At 56.8% G+C, this 22,331-nt stretch overlaps 3 protein-coding genes across 4 annotated transcripts in view; 1 reads left to right on the forward strand and 2 right to left on the reverse strand.

Moving 5' to 3' along the window:
* The window catches only part of APOC1 (apolipoprotein C1), a 4,018-nt gene extending 3,535 nt beyond the window's left edge, over positions 1–483 (reverse strand). Inside the window, exon 1 of the mRNA XM_026660952.2 lies at positions 437–483. The gene's annotated coding sequence lies outside the window, so the exon portion shown is untranslated. The remainder of the gene's footprint in view (positions 1–436) is intronic.
* A 6,598-nt stretch (positions 484–7,081) lies between these two features.
* On the reverse strand, positions 7,082–10,618 carry APOE (apolipoprotein E). 2 transcript variants are annotated; one of them, XM_024204853.1, is made up of 4 exons: positions 10,566–10,618; positions 9,990–10,046; positions 8,836–8,998; positions 7,082–8,196 (listed from the first exon to the last, which is right to left on the reverse strand). In XM_024204853.1, the coding sequence occupies exons 2-4, from the start codon at positions 10,030–10,032 to the stop codon at positions 7,563–7,565; spliced, it is 840 nt and encodes a 279-aa protein (XP_024060621.1). In that variant the 5' UTR covers positions 10,033–10,046; positions 10,566–10,618; the 3' UTR covers positions 7,082–7,562. The 2 variants fall into 2 exon arrangements, with proteins under 2 accessions (XP_024060621.1, XP_024060622.1); XM_024204854.2 differs by lacking the exon at positions 10,566–10,618 and adding an exon at positions 10,500–10,545.
* Positions 10,619–16,369: 5,751 nt separating this feature from the next.
* LOC112110046 lies at positions 16,370–21,029 on the forward strand. Its single transcript, XM_029913768.1, has 2 exons — positions 16,370–16,465; positions 19,834–21,029. The coding sequence occupies exon 2, from the start codon at positions 20,202–20,204 to the stop codon at positions 20,892–20,894; it is 693 nt and encodes a 230-aa protein (XP_029769628.1). The 5' UTR covers positions 16,370–16,465; positions 19,834–20,201; the 3' UTR covers positions 20,895–21,029.
* The last annotated feature ends 1,302 nt before the right edge of the window (positions 21,030–22,331 follow it).

Consider the following 22,331-nt stretch of genomic DNA (forward strand, 5'->3'; position numbering starts at 1 on the left):
GCCTCCCCCCCCCCACAGGCCCCACTCCTTCTCTGATTCTGCAGTGCCCCCCCCCACATGGCCAGCCCCCCCACCCCACAGCCTCCCCTCTGCACAGACCCCACTTCCTCCCCAGAGGGAAGTGGGTTCTCCCACTCAGGGAGTTTCAGCCCCAAGCCTGCAATCTGCTCAAATGTATCCCCCAGGCCCCTCTTCCCCTCCTCACCCCACCGAGCCCCCTGCCCTCCCCACCAGGCCCCCCAGATTCCCCTCCCCACCAGGTCCCCCAGATTCCCCTCCCAGTCTCCACCCCACCGAGCCCCTGCCTCTCCCCACCAGGTCCCCCATCCTGGCCAACGAGCCCCCATTCCCCTCTTTGCGCACCGCTCCAGTCCCACTGCCTCCACACGCCACCCCAGCCCCACTGAGCCCCAAACACCACCCCAGCCCCACTCACTGCAGCTGGAATTAAGCAATCTCCGCAGCTGGGATGCAGCTTCCCGAGCTCCAGCTCCCTATAAACCATCCTGCCTCCGTCATCCGCCCCCTCTGCTTGGTGGGGGGGAAACCTGACCCCTCCCTCCCTGCTCTTCCAAGGCCTCTTAATTACTAGTCTGTGCCATGGGGAAATGAGATCCCAGCTGGGGAGAAGCCTGGGGTGGGGGAAGAGCTGTTATTACAAATCAAGGGCCTCATGGCCATGCCTAAGGACCCCCAAGACCAGGGGGGTGCCGGGCGCTGCACAAACAGCATGGGGGACAGGCCGTGCCAGACAGCCACGGGGCCTGGGAAGGGGTCGAACACCCCAGCCCCATGACCAATGCACTGGCCGCAAACGGCGTGTTTATGGTGTCTAGTCTTGGCTGGGTTTAGTAGGAGGAGATCAGCTAAATGAGAAGAAAAGGGAAGGGGGTGGGGAGAAAAGGCAGGGGAGGTGAGGGGCAGGGAGCAGGGGCAGAGTGAAGCCGGGAAGGCGGGGGGGGGTCGAGCAAACAGACACTCAGCATGGAGCAGGGAAGGGCCAGTGTGCCCCTCCAGGGCCTAGTTTGGGGCGCAGACCCAGCTACCCCCCCAGGTGCAGCAGGGTGGGGGTCACACCCAGTGTGTCAGCTGGGACTCCCTGTTAGTATCGCCCAGAAGCGCCCATTTAGCTGGGGTGGGGGGGCTTACACTGGTGCCAGGTAGTGTGCCAGCGCCCCCCCAGGCCAATCGCATGCGCCAGACCCCGAAGAAACAGGAGCTCAGCTGAAAAGCCATGAAGCTGTAAAGCCTTATCTGCTGGGCTCTGCTCCGTTCCTGTCTCTGCGTTCCCTTGCGCTCCCCCCGGCGGTGCCTCTGCTCTGATACTTGGACTGTAAGCTCCATGGGGCAGGGACCAGCTCTGTGCGCTGTCTGCAGCACCTAACACAACGGGGCACTAGGGTGCCTACGCTCTGTGGTAATAACAATAATGATAATATTGTGCCTTTGCCCATGGGCAGCACCAGCCTCATCCTGGGGGGGGGGGGGGAGGGCTGAGATGGGCCAGACAAAACTAGGGGAGCTGTGCCCCTCCTTGCCATGAGGCCCCATCCCTCTCCGTGGCCCTGGCCCCGGCCAGCTCAGAGGCCAGGGTGCTGCTCGCAACCAGTAAGAGCTGCCCAGGCAGAGGGACCCGGCTTCGGGGCCGGCAGAGCCCTGGGGAGCAGCGACCGCAGGGGGAGGGGCCCAGGCACCTGGTCCGGAGCGGGTCAGTCCGGGCTTCTGTGGGGAGCCCGGACCCTCCTGCCCTGGATAGCGCACCCTGGTGGGTGGGGACACAGGCCGGGGGCTGCTCTCGGGCACCTCAGCCCACCACTCGGGCTTACTTCTCTGCTGCTGCTGGAACTGGGTGCCCAGCCAGCAGCCCCTGCTCTCGCTGCTCTGCCTTCAGAGCTGGGCGGCTGGAGAGCGGCAGCTGCTATGGGTGGGTATGGGGGGCTAAGGCAAGTTTTGGGTGGCTATAGCCCCCACAAGTCCCCCCTCCCCCAGCGCTGCCTCCTGCTTTGCCCTCTGGTGTCTGAGCCTGTAGTGGTAGTATGTTCCAGTTTTTCTCCAAAGCCAGGGGGCCAGAAATGTACTGGATTTGTTTAAATTAAAGCCAAGCGTCTCCCATACATCACAGGACTCCAGGAGCTGGAGATGTAAGAAAACACACCAAATGCTGCAAGCTCAGGAGTCATTTCAGTTCAGCTTAATCCATATTTTTATCACCTTAAACAAACCTACTGCAAACCACAGCTTCAGTGAAACTGATGCCAATTCTGCCGAGAGAGATGGACACAGACAGACGGACACAGGGGGGAGCTTAAAGAAAGTCAGTCAGGCCAGGAAAAAAAGTGCAGTGGAGGGGAGGGAAAGGGGCTCCAGGGGGCAGGGGCTGGGATGGTCCCCTATAGTCTATTCCGGGGCGGGGGGCGGGGGGGGGGCTCATCCCCTACAATCCATGCATGCCCTGGGGTGGGGGCTGTTATTATCACCGACAGTCGACGCCCACCTACAGGGACATCCCCTCCAGTCTTACCCACCCCCCTCAGGGGTGGAGGGCCAGGCAGTGACTGACCCAGCCGGCCCCACCTGCAGATGCTGTCTCTGATCCAAGGCCTGTGGACTTGGAGGCTTCCTGGAGCCTTTGAGGAAAGGCCTAGACCCATTTGGCCAGCGTTGCACTAAGAGCGTCCAGTGCCTGCCGGGAGCCATGTGAACTGAGCCAGGCTCCTGCTGGTTTGGCCTGCGTCTGCCCTGGGCAACTGGTTTAGGAGTGGAGGTGGTTTGGTTGGAGGGGCTGCTGGAAAACTCCATTGTCAGGAGCCTAGTACTCTTCCACAGGCTGGCCTAGCAAAGCCAGAGTGATGGGTCTCCTGACACTCCCCCCAGGCAAGTGATTCCCTGCGCTCACAGCCCACCCTGGATCTGGGGCTCCCAGCCCTTCCCCCAGGAGGGGATTCCCCCCCCCCCCAGCTCACAGAGCCCTAGTCCTCCTCCCTGGCAGGGGACCCCCCCTATGGTTGCCAACCTTCCAGGAATTGTCCTGTAGGCTCCAGGAATTAAAGCTTAATCTTTAATTAAAGATTGTGACATGAGGAAATCTGGAGAGATTCGTCCAACCAAAACTGGCAACCCTAGGACCAACCCCACCCCCCAAACCCCCAAATCTCTCCCCACCCAGTGTTAGGACTTTGTTTCCCAACAGCCTTTCCCTAAGGAATCTCTTGTTTGTCTCCTCTGCAGCTGCCTCCCCCTCCCCCTTCCTCCCCCCTCAGGCATTTGCACTGTTCAGCCCCTCGGCACCAGGGAAAGGACGTGCACCCATGCTGAGCCCAAGTCCTTCCCCCACTGGCCAGTTCCCCACCCCAGGAGATGCCAGCTCCATCGCTGTCTCGGCCTAACTCCACTGGGGTGGGCGCAGCCCCAGTTGGGCTCCCCAGGCTGACGGCAACACAAAGGGGTCCCTGTGGGACCTGGCTGGGAAGAGCCCAGCTAGAGCTGCAGGTTATTTGCATTCACTGCTCTGAAGCTCGGTTCATCCCCCTGCAGTCCCACACACTCTTCTCCAGGCTGCTCGGGCTCTGCCCGCTAGTAACCCCTCCTGGCAGGGTCTGTATCGCCAGCTCCTTATTTTCGTATACGCAGCCCGCATTGAGAAATGCTTTGTTTTTGCTGAGAAACCCAATTCCGTCCTCCCCTCCCTGGCGTTTTCTTTTTTCAGCTTGAGGTTTCGGATTGTGAAAGTTCAGGCCGTGGCTGAGTCATTCACAAGGCAAACCCCAGTGCTGGTTGCAAAACAAAGTCAGATGGCACCAGCACTTTCCAAAGGCTTGGCCTAGAAATGCCCCAGATGGGTCCCAGCGCCTGGTGTTCCTAAGAAAACCCACAGCCCTGGGCTGCAGCAGAGGCTGGGTGCTCATGTAACCCACACACCTCTTGGGTGTGGTGTTGTGTCCCACCTAGTGGCACTGAGACCACTTAGAGAGAGAGAGAAAATGAGTCTGCTCTACAGCCTTAGCTAACAACCAGGTGGCTTTTAGCTCATGCTGTAGAGGCTCATGCACTGAGGTCCCAGGTTCGATCCTGCCCGCCGACAACCAGGGTCTGTCAGCATTACACTCACAGAGCCTGAGCTTAAGCCCAGATGGGACCATTCTATCCAGTCTAAAACAGGCCACATTCTTTCACCCAGTTCCCCCGGCACTGAGCCCAGGATGGTGCATCACTTCCAGACAGTGGCAGCAGGTGTCCCAGGCCCTGCATGTCAGATTATTAGTGGCCAGAAAAGTGTGACATGGAACCTGGATATAGTTTAAGTTGAACCAGCTTTATTTACCCAACACCTAGTCCTGGAACAGTGGTGAGCAAACAATACGTCAGGAAAGCCCTTCTCCCAGAAATCACCACCAGTTCCCCTGGCACCACTCTGCCTTGCACAGCTCCCTGGCTCCCAAAGCTGCCTCTAGGCAGAACTTTGCATAGTCCCAAACTAACAGCCACACGGCATATCTTCCCAAGAGTCAAAACTTGCTCCGACCCTCAGCACTTGGAAGCGTGTGTGTGTGACAGCGGCCCCTGGTGATGCCTCTGCCTTAGCAATATCAGCCACTGAGAATTAGCTGTTTGCGAGGTGGCTTTGCAGCTGCTGAGAACAGGGGAAGATAAAACAGCCTGTGCCCAGCTCCCCAGCTCCCTGCCCCACTGTGTAGTTGCTCACACCAGAAAAAGGAAGTGCATCCACTTTTCACTAGTGTAAACTAAGACCTATGCTGCCTAGCTAGCCCCTGTCCTGAAGGTAAAACCAACGAGACGTCCTTGTGAGTTTACTGATACAGACTAACACGGCTACCCCTCTGAAACCTGTTCTGAAGGGGTCACTTCTGTCCAGGCTTCTCTGCCAGGGCATAGTAAGTGCAAAGCACCAGCAGGTAAGACCAGCAGCAATTGCCAGTGGTGTGAGTGACTGTGGATGGTGCAGGGCAATGGCAAATTATGCCCGGGGGGGGCACGGAGGGCAGGAAAGGTATGGGTGGGGTTGTACCCTGCTCCATTGAGCAGGCTGCTGTCTGCACGGAGCCACAGCTGCCTGGCACAACCTATGATGGGGGTTGGGTGGTCACGCCAGAATCAAGAGACATTTCACCTCCAACTTGTATGTGGAGCCCAGAAATGAGAGAGTCTGTTTACACAGGGATCCCCTCCCCCAGCACTGAGATGAAGCCTAGGGCATGGGGGTTGTTTATCCAGTGTCCCCTCTTCTGTCACTAAAATTCAGCTGCCTCTGGGGTGGGGCATGGGGGGCTCTTTATACAGGGTCCCCTTGCCCTGAGCTGAGCTGCCTGTGGGGCGGGGCAGGGCATATGGGGCTGTTTATACAGGGTCCCCTTGCCCTGAGCTGAGCTGCCTGTGGGGTGGGGTGTGGGGCTGTTTAACAGTACAGCTGAAATTGGAGGCAGAAAGGAATTCCTGAATCAGGGCCAGATTGTCAAAGGCACTGGGCACCCCACCGGCTCACATTTGCATCCCAAATGACATGAGTTTAGCTGGAATAACAAGGCTAATAAAGGCCGCTGCTCTCCTGGAAAGTGTGGGCTGAAATGCTGAGGCAGGAGCGGAACTTTGTTTTGCCAGAGGAAGTTTCCCCGGTGCTTAGAAAAGTTGTGGTTGTGATGAAGCCAATATAAATGTGTGTTGAACAGTCACAGCTTGGATTGAGAGGCCCACAGACAGCTGTGTTCCAGGGCACAGCGTGGGATGTTTATAACTTACATGTGCTCTCTGGGCCTCTGGCTTCACAAAAACAGCTTGTTTGTTTGCTATTATGGTGAAGGGAGAAGGAACCTTTTTAACTTCCACTCGACACTCCAAAGAAACCATCCATGGAGCAGACACACCTGCTGCTATAGGGATACGGGGTGCGTGTTCTCCAGTGATGCTGGAGCAGAGCTGGGGAAGTCCTTTGAAACACAATGGGCCAAATTTCCTGCTGATGTAACTCCCCCGGAGCCAATGGTGAGAGACCTTACCCAACAGACTTGGTTGTGGGCGTTTAGGGAGGGATCGGGGTGGGGCTGGTTAGCAGCATTTCCCACTGAAGGTGCTGGAAGATAAGCATCTGGGGCAAGTCAGAACCCAGAGGGCCCCAAGCTAAGGGCCGTGTCTGTGTCTGGGGGGTTGGGAGCATCTGCTGGGATCCCGCACACTGGTGGGAGGGGGGATTCGGGGAAAGCAGCAGTGACTGTTGGCAGGTAGGCTGGGGGCTTGGCCACACCCTGCTGCGGCACCAGTATCTGCTGAACACATCAGATTAGTTGAACCAATACCAGGTTTACAGAGGATTCATAGATTCTAAGGCCAGATGGGACCATTCTGCTCATCTAGTCTGACCCCCTGTATAGCCCAGGCCAGAGACCTGCCCCACAGTGATTCCTAGAGGAGAGCTATTAGAAAAACATCTTGGTTTAAAAATTGCCAGTGATGGAGAATCCACCACGACCCTTGGTAAATTGTTCCAGTGGTTTATTACTGTCAGCAGTAAAAATCTGAGCCTTATTTCCAGTCTGAAGTTATCTAGCTTCAACTTCCAGCCACTGGAGTGTGAGACCGGGATCAAGTCACCCCTTAACCTTCTGTTTGTTATGCTAAATAGCTTGAGCTCTCTGAGTCTGTCACTACAAGGCAGGTTTGCTAATTCTTTAATCATTCTCATGGCTCTTCTCTGAACCCTCCCCAGTTTATCAGTATCCTTCTTGCATTCTGGGCCCCAGAACTGCACACAGGATTCCAGCAGTGATCATACCTGTGCCAAATACAGAGGTAAAATAACCTCTCTACACGCCTGCTGCCGTGCTCACATCCATATGCCAGCCTAGACAGTGGACGGCAGCAAGGGGGCCAGATCAGTCAATTCTGAATGGAGCAGTGCAATATGGGATAGCAATGGGAGGACTTCTTGCACCTGTGGCCCATGGAACGATGCCAATTGGCCAGATCTGGCCCCATTGACTTCAGTGGAGCTACGGCTGATTTACAGCAGCTGGGGATCTGAATGTGTGTGTCTCATAAATTTAGGTCATAAAGAAGAAAAGGCCCCTGGTACCTTGTGCCCAAAGCAGGAATTTATTTAGTTTCAGGTGAAAGCACTGGTGAACACAGGAGATCTAACAGCAGGGATGGGATAGGGGCATCACGTTCAGCTGTGGTTAGAGAGGGGAGAATGGGATGGGCGGAGGTTATCCTCTCTCATGTCTCCAGGGCGTGCACAAAAGCAGTTCAGGGCCAGATTCATGGGCATCATTTCCACCAGTCCCAAGTGTGAGCGCAGGATCAGAGTGGCAATATCTATACACTGGGGCTCATGCACAGGGACAAGGAAGATCTGGGCCCCTGCGGGAGGTCTGGAGCGGGCTTAGCAGGTGAAGTGACTCATACCTGTTCGCTCCAGGAGTCACAGACCTCCGTGGCTAGCTTGGTGTCAGTGGGCAGGGCTGTACTGTGGGAGACCTGGGAATGCAGGCCCCTGGATTGCCAGGGCTCTGGGCTGTCAGGGGGCCACAGTGTGGGGTGAGCAGGGGCTGTTACAGCTGGAGTTTCCCTTGCAGCTTCTCCACCAGGACCTGTAACTGGGCACGGACATCCTGCAGGAAGGGTGCAAACCACTGGCGGACCTGCTCAGCAGCCTGGTCTAGGGAGCTCTGCACCTCCTCAGCCTTCTCCTGCAGGTGCCCATGGAGCTCCTGGGCCCGGGTGCCCAGGCTCTCGCGCACCTTCTGGCTCTGCTCACCCATGGCCTGGCTCAGGGCTTCCAGACGCTGCTGTCCCTTGTCACGGATGCTGTCGATTAGTGGCTGCAGGCCCTGGCGCACAGCATCCACCTGCTGGTCAGTGTGGGCCTGCACCTCGCCGGCATAGGCGGCCATCTTGCGGCGCAGCTCCTCAGTGTCTTTGCCCAGGCGCTTGCGCAGCTTGCGCAGGTACATGCCAACTCGGGCCCGCACCTCCTCCAGGTTCTGGCTGAACATCAAGCGCACGTCGCCCGTGTACTGCACCACCCGGCCCTTGGCCTCCTCCATGTCGGCCCGCAGCTTCCCCGTCAGCGCCGCTACCTCGCTGCCCAGGCGCTGCTGGGCCTCCTGGGCGTAGGGGCCGAACCGGGTCTGCAGCTCTTCTCTGTACACCTCCACTTCAGCCATGGTGTCGGTGATCAGCCCGCTGGGGAGGGACCGGGGAGTCAGAGCCGGGGCGTCTTGGCTTGCACCCCCCCCCCACCCCGGCCATGGTATCTGTGATGGGGGGAGGGATAGCTCAGTGGTTTGAGCATTGGCCTGCTAAACCCAGGGTTGTGAGTTCAATCCTTGAGGGGGCCATTTAGGGAACTGGGGTAAAAATCTGTCTAGGGATTGGTCCTGCTTTGAGCAGGGGGTTGGACTAGATGACCTCCTGAGGTCCCTTCCAACCCTGATATTCTATGATTCTATGAACCCATGCAGGGCTATGGTGATACCCATCCAAACCCCGCTCTCCATCAGGGCACTGAGGGCTCCCCAAGGATCCCCACATCACCCCCTCTGTGCCCCATGTTGTGGCCCTTGGCTGGGCATCCCCCCATATGCTCCTCTAGGAATGCTCCCAACCCACCATTACGGCAAAGGGTCAGTAACACCCACAGGGGTGGTGTGCACCAGCCAAACATGGTGCTTCTCAGCACAGCCTGGCACCCAGCACTTAGCCAAAGCCTGGCATTTCCCCAGCAGAGATATCATCCTCTCCAGGGGGACACATGCCCCTGCTGCTTTGTGTCCTTGCCCCACCCATCTTCACCCACTGACGCTGAGCCGCAGGGTCACTCACTCCAGTTCCTTGCTGAGCTGGGAGCTCTTGATCTGGGCGGTCACATTGTCCGCGGCGTGTCCCACCTTGGAAAGGTAGTTCCAGAAGACGCTCACGGCCTCTTCCCACTTAGTCTTGGGCTCATCCTGGACAAGCGGGTTGACGAGCGGGTTGGCCTGGCAGCCTGGAGGGCCAGAGTTTGCAGGTCAAGAGTCGAGTCTGACCTCCTGTGTAACCCAGGCCATTGTGGCCCTGGAGCCACATGGGGGGTCAGACCCGGTGTCCATCTAACCCAGCCTCGTATCCCTGGCTGGCCCTGCACAGACTGACTGAGATCGGGGGCCCCGTCATGCCGGGCGCTGCACAGACCCCCACGGAGATCGGGGGCCCCGTCATGCCAGGCGCTGCACAGACCCCCACCGAGATCGGGGGCCCCGTCATGCCGGGCGCTGCAGATCCTGACAGGGATCGGGGACCTCATTGTGTCAGGCATTGTACAAAACACACAGTAGGAGACAGTCCCTCCCCGAAAGGGTTTACCAGTCAAAAGAGACCAGACAAGCTGTGTGAGGCACAAGCCATGGAAGGGTTGGGGCTGTGTCCTCACAGCAAGAGGTGGTGTTTTTACAGTGCAATAACTAACACACAATAGGGATTGCCAGCCTGCTGTACGATCCTGTTGGAGACAAGGCACCTGGACTGTTTACCAGGAGGTAGCTAGGCAGGTCAGTGCTGCACCCTGCTGCTGGTTGATCTCATGGCAAAATTACAGTCTTGGCTTGGCCTTTACAGCCTGATGGTAACAACTGATAGTAACAGCTAACATGGGTTGGTTCTCCCATTGGAAAACACACCGGCTTTTGACAGTGAAGACAAAGCCTAAGTGACTCACCCAGGGTCATGAGCAAGTCAGTAGCAGAGCTAGGGACAGAACCCAGGACTCCTGGCTCCCAGCACTAACCCACCAGACCCCACTCCCCTCCCAGAGCTGGGGATAGAAACCAGCAGTCCCCAGGCAGGACCCCTCCCCACTGGGTCACACTGCTGATTTACACCGTGGTGCGTGAAAGGGGAACCAGTCCCCATGATTCCAATGGGGTTACTCCTGATCGACACCCCAAGGGGAGTTTCTAACCCTGCCCTGGTGGGGAAGATGAACTGAACGAGCCATTTACCTGCCAGCAGGGTTGCCCCGAGCAGCACAATCCAAACCTTCATGGCTGCAGCTTTGCCTGCAGGGAGAGAAGGAAGGGGCTGAGGTGAATGAGGGCAGGGAGGGTGGGACCTAACACCCCCCATCGGTCCCCCACAGGGGATACAAGCTAGGGTGCACAGCATGTGGGAAGCCAGGTCCGTCTGCTAGGCCAACCACCCCTGTCCCTGGGAAAGCCCTTACCCCTCTGGGCTGCATCCACTCTACCCCTAATCCTGCCCCTCAGCCCTCACCTCTGGGCTGCCCCCCATCCATCCTCCCACTCCTCTGGGCTGCACCCTGCCTGCCCCAAAGCCTGTACCTTTCCAGCCTCCTCGAGGCTGCAACCCCCAGCCCCTCCCACTGCTACCACTGCCCCTCACCCTTCTCCTCTGGGCTGCACCCCACCGGCCCCAAAGCCTGCCCCTCACCAGCCTCCTCACGGCTCCAATCCCCAGCCCCTCCCACCACTACCACTGCCCCTGCCCCTCACCCTTCTCCTCTGGGCTGCACCACCCGTTACTCCTTAGGGTGTCTCTCCAGTGCCCCCTGCCCTCACCTCTGCTGGGCTCCTAGTCCTGGGCTCTAAAGTGCCACCAACCCCACTCGCTGCCTTAAATACCCACGGGGCGGGGGGGGGGGGGGGGGGGGGGGGGAGGACAGAGCCGGCGCAAACTCGCCAATTCAGCTGGAGGGGGCGAAGGTTACTCCCCCACCCCACCCCCCTCGCATGGGGCCGGACAGCTTCCCCTTCGGAGAAAGTGTTAACCCTCTGCTTGCCGGGGAGGAGAAGGGAGACAGACAGACAGAATCTCTTCCCCTGCCCCATCCCACCGGGTCTAGGACTCCTATCTCCCCGGCGAGCGGACCCCCCACAGGGAGGGGGCAGGAGGGAGAGGAGAGAGGGCCCCCACTCTCAGGGACAGACACCGGGGGCACTAGCCCCCATCAATATTTTTGTCCTGTTTGCAAAGGAGAATACAAAGTGTCCAAGTGTCACAGGCTGGGGCGGGGGCGCTGAGATCTGGGGCTGAGGCTGTGTGGGTGGGGTGCCGAGACCTCGTGCTTGGGTGTGTGTGCAGAGACCTTGTGCCCTGTATGTGTGTGTATTGGGGGGGGGGGGGGGGGGGCCCGCTGGACGGGGGGGCACTGAAACTTCATGCTGGCTGTGAGGGGGGTGACTTATGAAATCTCAAAAAAAGCCAGACTGTGGTGCTGCTGCTGTTTGGGAGATCTGCTCTTCCCCCCAATGCGTCTTCGTGGTCCAGCAGATAGAGGGGACCCTGCTCCACGTGGGGGGCCCCAGTGCTTTGGGAAAGGTTGGAAGGACTGGGCCGCCTGAGGCCCCATAAGACTGGGAGCTTTCTGAGCTGGTAGCCAGCAGGGCCGGCTCCAGGCACCAGCCTGGCAAGCAGGTGCTTGGGGCGGCCACTCCAGAGAGGGGCGGCACGTCCAGCTATTCGGCGGCAATTTGGCAGATGGTCCCTCACTCCCGCTCGGAGCGAAGGACCTCCCGCCGAATTGCCGCCGCAGATCGCGATCGCGGTTTTTTTTTTTTTTTTTTTTTGGCTGCTTGGGGCGGCCAAAACCCTGGAGCCGGCCCTGGTAGCCACACGCACTGCTCCTGCCAGAGTCCCTCGTAGGGTGGGGGTCCTGCTCAGCTCATTAGCACGCGTGTAGGTTCTTTGGGTTTTTTCTGTAATGCTTTTACCTTAAGATGTATGTTGGCTGCTTACAAAGAGCTGGGTAGCAGTGTAGGAATCCCTGTGCCACCCAGCTCTGACGGGAAAGCAAGCAGGCGTGCTAGGCAGCCGGCTTGGCGGGGGAATGGGGTGAAGGCAGGGAGCTGTGCACCCTGGGAATCTCCTGCTCAGAGGGGAGCGAGGTGGGTCTCCATTCAGAATGGCAAGGGCCAGGACATCCAGTTGCAATTGCCCTGCACTGTGACAGAGAGTGCCCTTCCCTCCACCCCCTACTGCCACACTGGGGTCAGCACTGACTGAGACAGGAGAGCACCCTCTCCCGAGCCGCCTTGCTGGAGCGTCCGAACCAACACTGACTGCCCGGGAAGAACGACCCACTCCCTGAGTGTGTCTCCCATCCAAACACTGACCCAGGGTAACCCTGCGTAGCAGTGCGAGCCAGGTTCAGGGTGATGCCATCACGGTGCACGGTGACATTGGCAAAATGTCTTCAGGGTTTGTTTTTCCAAACAGATAAACAGAAAATTGGTTTCCAGGCCCACCTGGCTGGGACCTGCCTTGGGGCTGTAATTATGTAATAGAAGCTTATTTGCATAACAAAGGCTGATTCTATATTAAACGCTGTTGGTTTCTGGGTTAGAGGTTTGTGCAGGAGCCTGGAATAACACAGTTGAACTTGCCTCTTCCTTTCCACGAGGGATTATTACATGCAGTGTCAGGTGGTCTGAAATCAGGCTCTATCGCCGGATGCCCCAACGTGGCACCCTCCAGATTTGCTGGGAAGAAAACCACAGGCCAGTAAATATCTCCAGCTGCAAAGTGGGAGGGAAGGTCCCTGAGGCTGCAGTTTGCTGTCAGTACCACGCTGTGGCCTGGGCCTTATCTGCTGCCAGTTGACCTCTGCGCGGAGCCCCAGCGCTGTCGTGTCAGCAGAGGACTCTGCTTGTGATCATAGATCACTGGGCTCCAACCTCTGCACATTCCTCTGTGGTGTGGAGCCAGGATTTCCAGCTCTTTCACTTGAACTCCTCACCCCTTTCCAGGCCCCCTTGTTAAACTGCATTCCTCATCCAGCTGCAGACTCATCTCCTTCCCACATTCCCCATCCCCCTTAGGTTTCCCCACCTGACTGCAAATCCTCTGCTAGTGTCAACAACCCCCCTTCCCTGGCAACATGGATTCCCAGTGCCCAAGTGGAGAGGAGAGAAGACAATAAACCAGAGAATGTGTTTTGTAGCATGTTTCACTCACAGATCTTGGGGGGGGGGGGGGGGGGCAACAGTTGGCATCACCATCCCCATTTTAAAAGGGTGAGTCTGTCGAGTGGCAGACAGGAGGTGTGACTCACTCAGTCACACAGCAGCCAGATTCCCAAGTCTCCCCTGCTTCCCTCCCAGAGGCAGAACCCAGGAGTCCTGGCTCCGGTCCCTATCCCTACTCTAACCCACTAGACCCCACGCCCCTCCCAGAGCCAGGGACAGAACCCAGGAGTCCTGACTGCCAGTCACCAGCCTTCATTCTAACCCACTAGCCCCCATGCCCTTCCCAGAGCTAGGAGCCCTGACTCCCAGCATCTTGTGCCAGGTTCTGCAAAGCCACACAGGGTAACTCTACACTGCAGCTGGGCGGAGGGTGCTTCCCAATACAAGGAGACAGACAAACCCTAGCTCTGCTGGAGCTAGGGCACCAAAAATAGCCTTGTGGGCTCTGTGGCACGGACAGTGGCTTGGGCTAGCTACCCAAGTACCAGCGTCCTGATCCCCTGGGTACATTACATAGGTGGCTAGCCAGAGCCGCTGCTTGTGCTGCTAGTGCGTTAGCTTGAGCACAGCCAGCAGGTGTCTGGCTACCCATGCTGGGAAGCACCCTCCCAGCTGCAGCGTAGACACACCGAAGGTCCCTGGGCCCTGCCTAAAAGAGTTTAAAATCCCAATGGGGGGAGGCGAAACTGAGGCCCAGGGAGGGGAAAGGACTAGCAGGTCAGTGGCAAAGCTGGGTAATAGGTCTCCTGGCTCTGAGGCTGGTGCCCAACCCACTGCCTCTATACCACGTTTTCTGAGGTCCCAGTTCCAAAGTCCAGACACTTGTGGGGGCCTGAGCCCAGCTCCGGCAGCAGCGACTGATTTCTGCCCTGGGTTCCAAGCTGGAGGCAGTTTGGGAGAACCCCGGAGCTGAGCTCAGCGGTCCCAGTAAACAAGTCAGCAAGGGTGATTCATAGTGAGGAGCGATCATGAGACCAGATCAGAGCTGGGAGGGAGCGGGGCCTGCAGTGAGGCCGCCAGCGGCATGTGCATTGCGTTAGTGTTTGCCTGGTGTTATTATCCTTATAGTTCTGCGTTACTGGTAGTGCAGGAACCCATCCATGTGGCAGGCACTACAGTGCAGACACAGAACGGTCCCTGAGCCAGTGAAAAGGGGCTGCAAGAGGGGCAACAGAGAGCTAGCGACGGTCACCTTCTCACCTTTTACTTATTGGCCAAGCTTGCGAAGACCTGATGCGTGACTTGGTGGTATTTCCATGTCTGTCTGTTACAGGGTCACTTTTGAACATTGCACCCAATCACTTCCAAAATTTCAGGGCATTTCTAGGCATGGATGGAAAATTGGAAAAGTGAAAAGTGCGGGGGGGGGGGGCGGCATGGGGGAGAAACAGGGAAGATTGAACAGCTGGTTGGTGGTACCATTAACTCCTTCCAGCATAACAAAACCCCCGCCCAGGGCCCAGCATCCCAATAGCATGGAACATGGTGACACTTGGATGAATTATTTTCCAGACAAATGATGATGGTGGGGAGCAGGAAGGGTGGCACGCACACAGCCCTTGCACTTGGGGGAGAATGCGGGACCCTGGCGTGGGAGGAGGGGAGAATGGAGGTCTCACAGAAGCCCTGCCTGGCGGGCAATGGGAGAGATACGGGGTGACCCTGAAATAGAGGGGGCTGCAAGGGTGGCACTTAGAGGCATGGGGGGGAGGAATGGAAAGACGCAAGGAAGCCCTGAGGGGGCAATGAATTCAGCTGATACAAGCGACAGTGTTTGACTGTCTCGTATTATTATTTTTAATAGGTGAATTATGGTAGCGCCAAGGAGCTTCCTCATGCACCAGGACCACAGTGTGCTAGCGCTGTACAAACACAGCACAGGAGGACAGTCCCTGCCCCGCAGAGTTTACAATACATGACAAGGGACAGCGAATGGAAACAGCCGGACAAGGAGACAAGGAGACAATAGGGATCAACATGACAGGCTGCGGTCTGGGCCTGGCCGGTGTCATTTGTAGGCCTCATCGGGAAGGTGAGTGCTGAGGAGGGATGTGAAGGTGGAGAATGAGGTTGAGACTTGCTTTGTGAGTGTTTATAGGGCACGCCTCCCCCATGTGAGGGGCCCATGGCAGAAAGCACCAGGGACGTGCTTAGAATTAGGACAGGCGGGTGATGGAAGTGGACAGCACAGGCCCATGGAGGTGGGGACTGATGTTCTGATACTGAATGAAACTTGACAGGTAGGGTGAAGCTAGGCCGTGGAAGGCCGTGGAAGTGAAAATAAATAGCTTATGCTTGGTGTTGTTATGCTGAGAGAAACTGGGGACTGCACGGGTCACAGACCTCTGAGACTGGTGTGAACTCACCTTCAATTAATATAACTGTCAGGGTACATTAATTACAAGCCCCCACACCTAAAATCGAGGCGTCGTGAACCCCCTAGAGAGTTTTAAACTGGATGGGGAAAGGGCCTTTGGCCGAGCCCTGGTCTACATGCTGAACTTACCTTAGTCTAATTACGTCACTCAGGGGTGTGGAAAAGCCGGACGATGCAGTTATACTGACCGAACTCCCCCTGTAGACAGCGTTATGTCGATGGGAGGGCTTCTCCTGTGGGCAAAGCTACCGCCTCTCGGGGAGGTGGAGTACCTACACAGGTGGGAGAAGCGCTACCGCCCACATACATAGTGTCTTCACTACACGCTTCAGCGGTGCAGCTGCAGTGCTTGAAGTGCAGACAAGCTCTGAGTATCGTTTGGGGTTTTCATTCCTCCTGCTAGTGCTAGTTTGCAGAAGCAGGACTTTGTACACTCTGTGAATAAACAAGCCTGCATTCAAGACAATATCGGACTCCATCATGAATTTGTACTCCCAGCTGGGACATCGCCAGGGCCCCGAACTTGGATTAGCTGCTTGGGTCAGAGGTGTAACACTACCATAGAGAAGAGGAGCCAGCCAGAGCGGAGAGATAGCCCATTGTTTTGGCCAAAAGAACATGATCTTTGCAGCAGGCAGCATTCTGAATGGATATGAGTGGGGCCAGACTGCATTTGTCAGGCCAGAGAGAAGGCTGCAGCAGCAATTGAACCGTGAGATGATGAGAGCTTTAGCTGTGGGGATGGAGAGAAACAATCTCAGCCCACGAAAGCTTATGCTCAAATAAATTTGTTAGTCTCTAAGGTGCCACAAGTACTCCTGTTCTTTTAGTCTCAGATCAGGGCTTTCTGGGCAGCACCAGCCCAGGCAGTTTCATTTCGGGGGCTGGGAGCCCAAAGCCCTACCCCCAGCACTGGACTGTAGACAGAGCTCATGGCCAGGTCATGTGGGGATGGTGCTGAGGTTAATGAGTGACAGGAGGAGGCGGGGATGACAGGGCTGTTACCCCATCCACTCTCCCTTGGCTCTAACTTGTCTCTTTCCTCCATCCTGCCAGGTTCTCCAGGAAACTCCCAGCATGAAGCTTCTCACTGCTGTCCTGTTCCTGGCCGTGCTAGGTGAGTGTGTCTCGGTGCAGCCCCACGCCTGCCCCATTGGGCGCTGGCTGACAGTGTGTGTGGGGATCCCTCTGCCTGGAAGCCAGGTCTTTTGGGCACCCTCTCCCACAGGAATCAACTTTGACTTTCCAAGTGGAAACCACTAAAGTAGCTGATAGAGACTCGGTCACAGGAGCGGGGGAGAGGGGAGGGAATGCAGCTTGGATTTGGGGGGAGCAGGAAACATGAATTAGAAACAGTGTAGCCGACTGAGCCTTTCCCAGCTCTGGGAACACCCTGCTTTGCTAAGCATTCAGCGAGGCGCTCTGTTTCCTGGGTCCCGATCCATTCAATCAGGCAGAGCGCCGGCTGGGGAGTCTCAGGACTTGTCTACATTGGATGTTTCTGGCACTGGTCTAACCCTTTAGTGTGTAAAACAGTTTGCATCCGGTGTAAGACACATCCAGATCAGAACTGTGGTGTGCCTCACGGGTGTGAACGCTGGCTGACTGGAACACTGTCAGGGCAGCGGAAAAAATCCACAAACACACCCCCGGTGTAAACACTTTGCACTGGTGTAAAAAGGATATTGGAGAATCGGTGGGGGCTCAAAGACAGGCAATGAGAGGGAGTCAGGGTCTGGGGAAATGCCCTGGGAGGACAGGATGAAAACACTGGGCGTGTTGTCTAAAAAGGAGACAGATAAAAGGGGATGTGATAAACGTATTGTTCCCTTCTACAACTGGCAGACAATATCTCTCTGGCAAGGCCCCAAATCGATGGTAAGAGTCAGGTCTCGTTTTTGGTACAATCCTGTTGATTTACAGAGAATGGGCACAGAATTCCTTTCCCCTGAACACAGCAGGAACATACAACAGCAGGTGGTTTCCTTTTCCAGAAATCCAAGCTTGCCTCTCCACCAGCTCTGTGCTCCAAGGAGCCCTAGCTCTGTTCCCTCCCAGGCCAATGCTCACAACAGCGTCTCTCCCTGTCTGCCAGCTTTGTGCCTTTGATACACACAGACATACACAGCTGCTGCCAACCAGTGCCCCATCCCCTGCGTTTGAAATCAGTCACTAGGGAAACCCCTTGGCCCACACGGCTTCTGCTCAGGCCTTGCCCTTCTGGTGAGTGCCTTGGGCAGTGGCTTCTCTGGTATCAGTTCTCACTACAAAAAGGGATGTTTAATTGCTCTTTCTGTCAGTCTGAATGAATCAGAGAAATGAACCCTGGAAGGCACCTTAAGAGTTCATCTAGTGCAGCCCCCTGTTCCGAGGCAACTCCAAGTAAACCTAGAGCTCACCAGTGCTAAATAGAGTGGGACAGTTACCTCCTATGTCTTACATAGCACACTCCTATTAATACACCCCAGAATGATATAAACCTTTTTTGCAGCTGCATCACATTGTTGGCTCATATTCAATTTGTGATCCACTCTAACCCCCAGATCCTTTTCAGTAGTACTACTGCCTAGCCAGTTATTCCCCATTTTGTTGTTGTTCATTTCACTTTTCCTTCCTAAATTAAGTACTTTGCACTTGCCTTTATTGAATTTAATCATGATAAATTGGAGAATTGGACAGAAATCAACAAGGTCGTTTTGAATTCTAATCCTGTCCTCCAAAGTGCTTGCAACCCCTCCCAGCTTGGTGTCATCTGCAAATGTTTAAGCACATTACCCACTCCATTCTCCAAGTCATTAATTATAATATTGACTAGTACTGAACCCAGGACAGACCCCTTTGGGACCCCACTGGGACCCTTTGGAACCCCACTGGGACCCTATGGGACCCCTTCCAGTTTGACAAGTGCCTCATTGATAACCACCCTTTGAGGGTGATCTTTCAGCCACTTTTGCACCCACCTTATAGCAATTTCCTCTAGACCACACTTCCCTGGTTTGCTTCTGAGAATGTCACATGGGACTGTATCAAAAGCCTTACGAAAAAATCAAGCTATAATCACAGCTACAGCTTCCCCTCTGGCCACTAGCCCAGTAACCCTGACAAAGAAGGAACTGTCTGGGCATGATTTCTTCTTGACAAATCTCTGGTGGCTATTTCTTAGAACAGTGGTTCGCAATGTTTTTTTTTCACAGACCACTTGAAAATTGCTGAGGGTCTCGGCGGACCACTTAATGCTCTTTTCAAATGTCGTTTGTACCGTTAGCTAACTATTGTAAAGCGCTTTGGATAAAAGTGCTATATAAAAATAAACTTAATAATTTTTTTTGTTCTACAAATAAAATCACACAACTCATATTTTAACATCAGTAGTCTTACCTTTCTAAGGCGATAGATGTGCCCTCTCTGCCTGGGCTGGGAAGGGTGGGGGGGTCTCAGGAGCCACGCAGCCGCTGAGCTGGGGCTGGGAAGGAGTGGGTATCTCCCCCACCACACCAGCCCCCGAGCTGAGGTTGGAAAAGACGGACGTCTCTCCCCGGCAGCCACAGCCCTGGAGCTGGGGAAAGTCGCCTCTTTCTCTGCCGGCCGCAGCCCTGCATGTCCCAAATTCCTCCCACCCCCTCTTCTGACCCCACTGCCCCCTCCCATCTACCCCCTATTCCCCCCAAGGCCATCCCCTCACCTTACATGTGTGTCTTCTCCAGGGTCCAGTCACCTAATTAGTGGAGCTTGCGGACCACTGGTGGTCCATGGACCACAGTTTGAGAACATTTGCCTTAGAAGCCTATTATCCTCTAGGTGCTCAGCAGGGTGAAGGGTGATCAGGGAACTCATCTCCAATAATCAGGTCTGTGATCGACTGCAGGGGATCAGGATACTCTGTTCCCCCAGCTCCTACCCTTAGGACGGGGGACAGTCAATGGCAGTGCAGGTGATGAATTCAGAACCAGTGGAACGACTGTCACAGGAAGTTGCTGATGCCAAGATCTTCACAGGATTCACAGAGGCGTTTCTATGGATAATGGGAGTATCCAGAATGACCATAGTTAAAGATTTGGGAGGCGCATAAACCCGGCTGCCCCAGTGCTAACTATTAGGGTGAGGAGGAAAAATACCCACATCTGCTACTGAGGGGTTCTTGCACGTTCCCCTGAACCACTGGGTGCCAGCTTCTAGATACTGGCCTTGACAAACCATGGGGCTGATCCAGTCTGCCAATCCCAGTGTCCCAATGCCTTGTCAGGAGTCTGTGGCAAAGCTGGGATAGAAGCCAGGGGTCCGGGCTCCCAGCCCCTCTGCAGTAACCACTAGACCCCATTCCCCTCCCAGAGCTGGTTGGAACCCAGGAGTCCTGAGCCGCATCCCAGTGCAGTTACCATGTGCCCCTCCTTCCAGGGAGCGGTAGCTCAGTGGGTCTCTCCAGGCCAGGGCAGCCCTGGGGCCTGCAATGACACTGTCTCACTGGGGATCCCTTTCCTTTCCCAGGCTCCAAGGCCTCTCCCCTCGGCAAGGAACCCAAGCCAAGGCTGGACCAGGTTGCAGACGCCATCGAACGTAACTTGGAGCAACTTATCAGAATGACCACGGAGCTGATCCAGAAATCTGAACTGGGCCAGGAGATCGAGTGAGGCGCCTGCCCTGACTTGGAGGCAGGGTTTGGGAGCCCCCCCATCCATGCCAGGGACCCAGAGTAGAGGGGTTAGAGTCACCCCTGACTGCAGGACCCACACCTCTGCTTCTGGGCCCAGCAAGCCCCACGAGCTCAGCAGGGATTGGCCTGGCCAACCCCAGGGACGCTGGCGATTCAGCAACGGGTGCAGAATTGTGTCCATTATTTGGCATGGCAGGGCCCGATGCCGCTGGGACCTGGGAGCTGGGGCCAGATCAAAGCCAGCAACACTGGGGGTGAAGAGGACCCATATCACATTCCCAACCCCCATGAGCCAGCCAGTCCTCCTGCCCTGGGATCACATTCCCATCCCAGACACCTCCCAATCCAGCCAATCCTTCTGCCTTGGGGTCAGACAGAGCCAGCAGCCCAGAGGGTGAGTCACTGTAAGCTGCTTCCCTTTCTTTGCAGGGAGTGGAGACTTGAAAGGAAAATGTATAACTTCTTTGAAGACTTAGCCCGTAAGGTGCCCCCCAAGGCCAAGGAGCAGCTGAGGAACCTGAGCAGGCCGGTGGAAAAAAGTGTGACAATGCTGTGGGAACTGGAGAGGAAGGTGCGGCCCTACATGGACCAGCTGCATGATGCCCTGGTGTCCTACACCGAGGGGCCGCTGGAGATGGTGGAGCACTACAGCAAGACCCTGCTTGGTAGCCAGGCGTACAGCAACGTCCCGTCTAGGGTGGAGCTGCAGGAGCAGCTGGGCTCCTATGCCCAGGAGCTGGGGCTGCAGGAGTTCGAGCGCAGCCTGGCAGCCTACGCCAGGGACCTGCACCAGAAGCTCAGCCCCTATGCTGAGGACTTGCATGGCTGGCTGAACTCCCGCTGGGACGCCTTCATGCAATGTTTCAGTGAAGAGACCAGTGGGGGTGCCTCATAGGCCCTGTCCATACCTGGAGCCCAAGGCGATCCCCCAGGATTGAGGGGGGACAGCTCCGCCGTAAGGCACCCCGCAGCAGGTTCCCTGCCCCATACAGCCGTCCATGGCTCAATAAACCAGCTGTTTAATCATGCAGTGATGTGTGGTCCTGCTGCATCTCTGGGGAAGGGGGCTTGGGGTGTCAATCCCCCCACAGCGCAGGAGGTCACCAGGCCTGTAGAGGGGCATGGCCCCAATTACCCACTCCCCACAAACTGCTCAACCTCCCCCCCAATGCTCCCCCTAAACCATCCCCCCCTTAAACATGCCCCACCCCTGTGCTCCCTTTAAACTGCCCCACCCCAGTGCATCCCCCAGCTTACATTCTAAACTGCTCTCGCTCCACCTCTTCCCCTACACTGCACCACCCTGGCCCATAAGCGTGGGAACTAGGGATGCAGGGCGTGATGCAGCACCCCCAGGTTTTGCATGGGGTCCCAGCCACCAGCCCCACACCTGGGGCTCTGCTCCCAGTCCCAGCTGTGGTCCCAGCCTCAGCCCCCCCACCCCTCCCGGAGCCACAGCCCAGTCCTGGCCCCAGCTCTGGGGAGAGGGGACACGGACAGAGATAAGGGGGGGTGCAAAGTAAAAAATTTGGGCTTTCAGCACCCCCACTGTAAAAAGCGTTCCAGGGCCACCATGTCAAGTTCTGCACAGAGCTGTAGCAACAAGTCCCCACTTCCCGAGAAGCTCCCTCAAGTTCAGTAAAGCCCTATCGCCGCCCCTTTTAAAGTGCCCCCCACCCTCCCGGTGAGATGTTGCCGCTCAGAGGGGAAATAAGGCCCGATAGCCTCTGTGAACATGTGAGCCCTTGCACTGCTCACTCCAGCGTTAATGAGCTCCCCTTGAGAAGGCTGGTGGCGGGAATTAGACACTCAGGCTGGCTGGGCCAAGGAGGAGGCAGGAAGCCCCGCGAGAGGGATCAGCGCCAATACCGGATTGATAATGGCGCCGGGCCCATGGTCGAAAGGGGCCCCGGCGCGCTCTCCTGTGGGGTCAGAGCTTGATACTGCGGCTCCGTGGCAGCCTCTGCCGGCAGCCTGGCTCCTGCCCCGCCGCTTTCCCCAGCGTGCTACTTACGTCTTGCCGGGGGGAGCCGCAGCACGCAGCTCCGAGTCCGGGGGGGAGGAGGCCTGTCCCCCACCTCTTTCCCCAGCGTGCTACGTCCCCGTCCCGTCCCGTCCCCCCCCGGCGCTGGTCAGTTGGATCAGGCTTGCAGGCAGGAGGGGGGCAAGGAGGAGCGAGCCGCAGCACGCCACTCCGGGGAGGAGGAGCAGACAAGCCGGGGTGAGACCTAGGGGAAGGGGCTGGAATTGGGGCATACCTCCTCCAGCCCCCTGCGTGAGCACCCCCTGACCCCAGCCCACCCCGCAACCCCCTGCCCACCCTAACCCCTGC

The sequence above is a fragment of the Terrapene carolina genome, unplaced genomic scaffold (assembly GCF_002925995.2).
Source record: "Terrapene carolina triunguis isolate 2854851 unplaced genomic scaffold, T_m_triunguis-2.0 Scaffold898, whole genome shotgun sequence".
Taxonomy (NCBI): domain Eukaryota; kingdom Metazoa; phylum Chordata; order Testudines; family Emydidae; genus Terrapene; species Terrapene triunguis.

Excerpts from the sequence above, each read along its gene's own strand:
- APOE (XM_024204853.1), bottom strand. The coding sequence starts at position 10,032 with ATGAAGGTTTGGATTGTGCTGCTCGGGGCAACCCTGCTGGCAG. Across the intron at positions 8,999-9,989 it reads CGGGGCAACCCTGCTGGCAG|GCTGCCAGGCCAACCCGCTC; the intron begins GTAAATGGCTCG and ends CTGGCCCTCCAG. Across the intron at positions 8,197-8,835 it reads CAGCTCAGCAAGGAACTGGA|CGGGCTGATCACCGACACCA; the intron begins GTGAGTGACCCT and ends GTCCCTCCCCAG.
- LOC112110046 (XM_029913768.1), top strand. The coding sequence starts at position 20,202 with ATGCCGCTGGGACCTGGGAGCTGGGGCCAGATCAAAGCCAGCAACACT.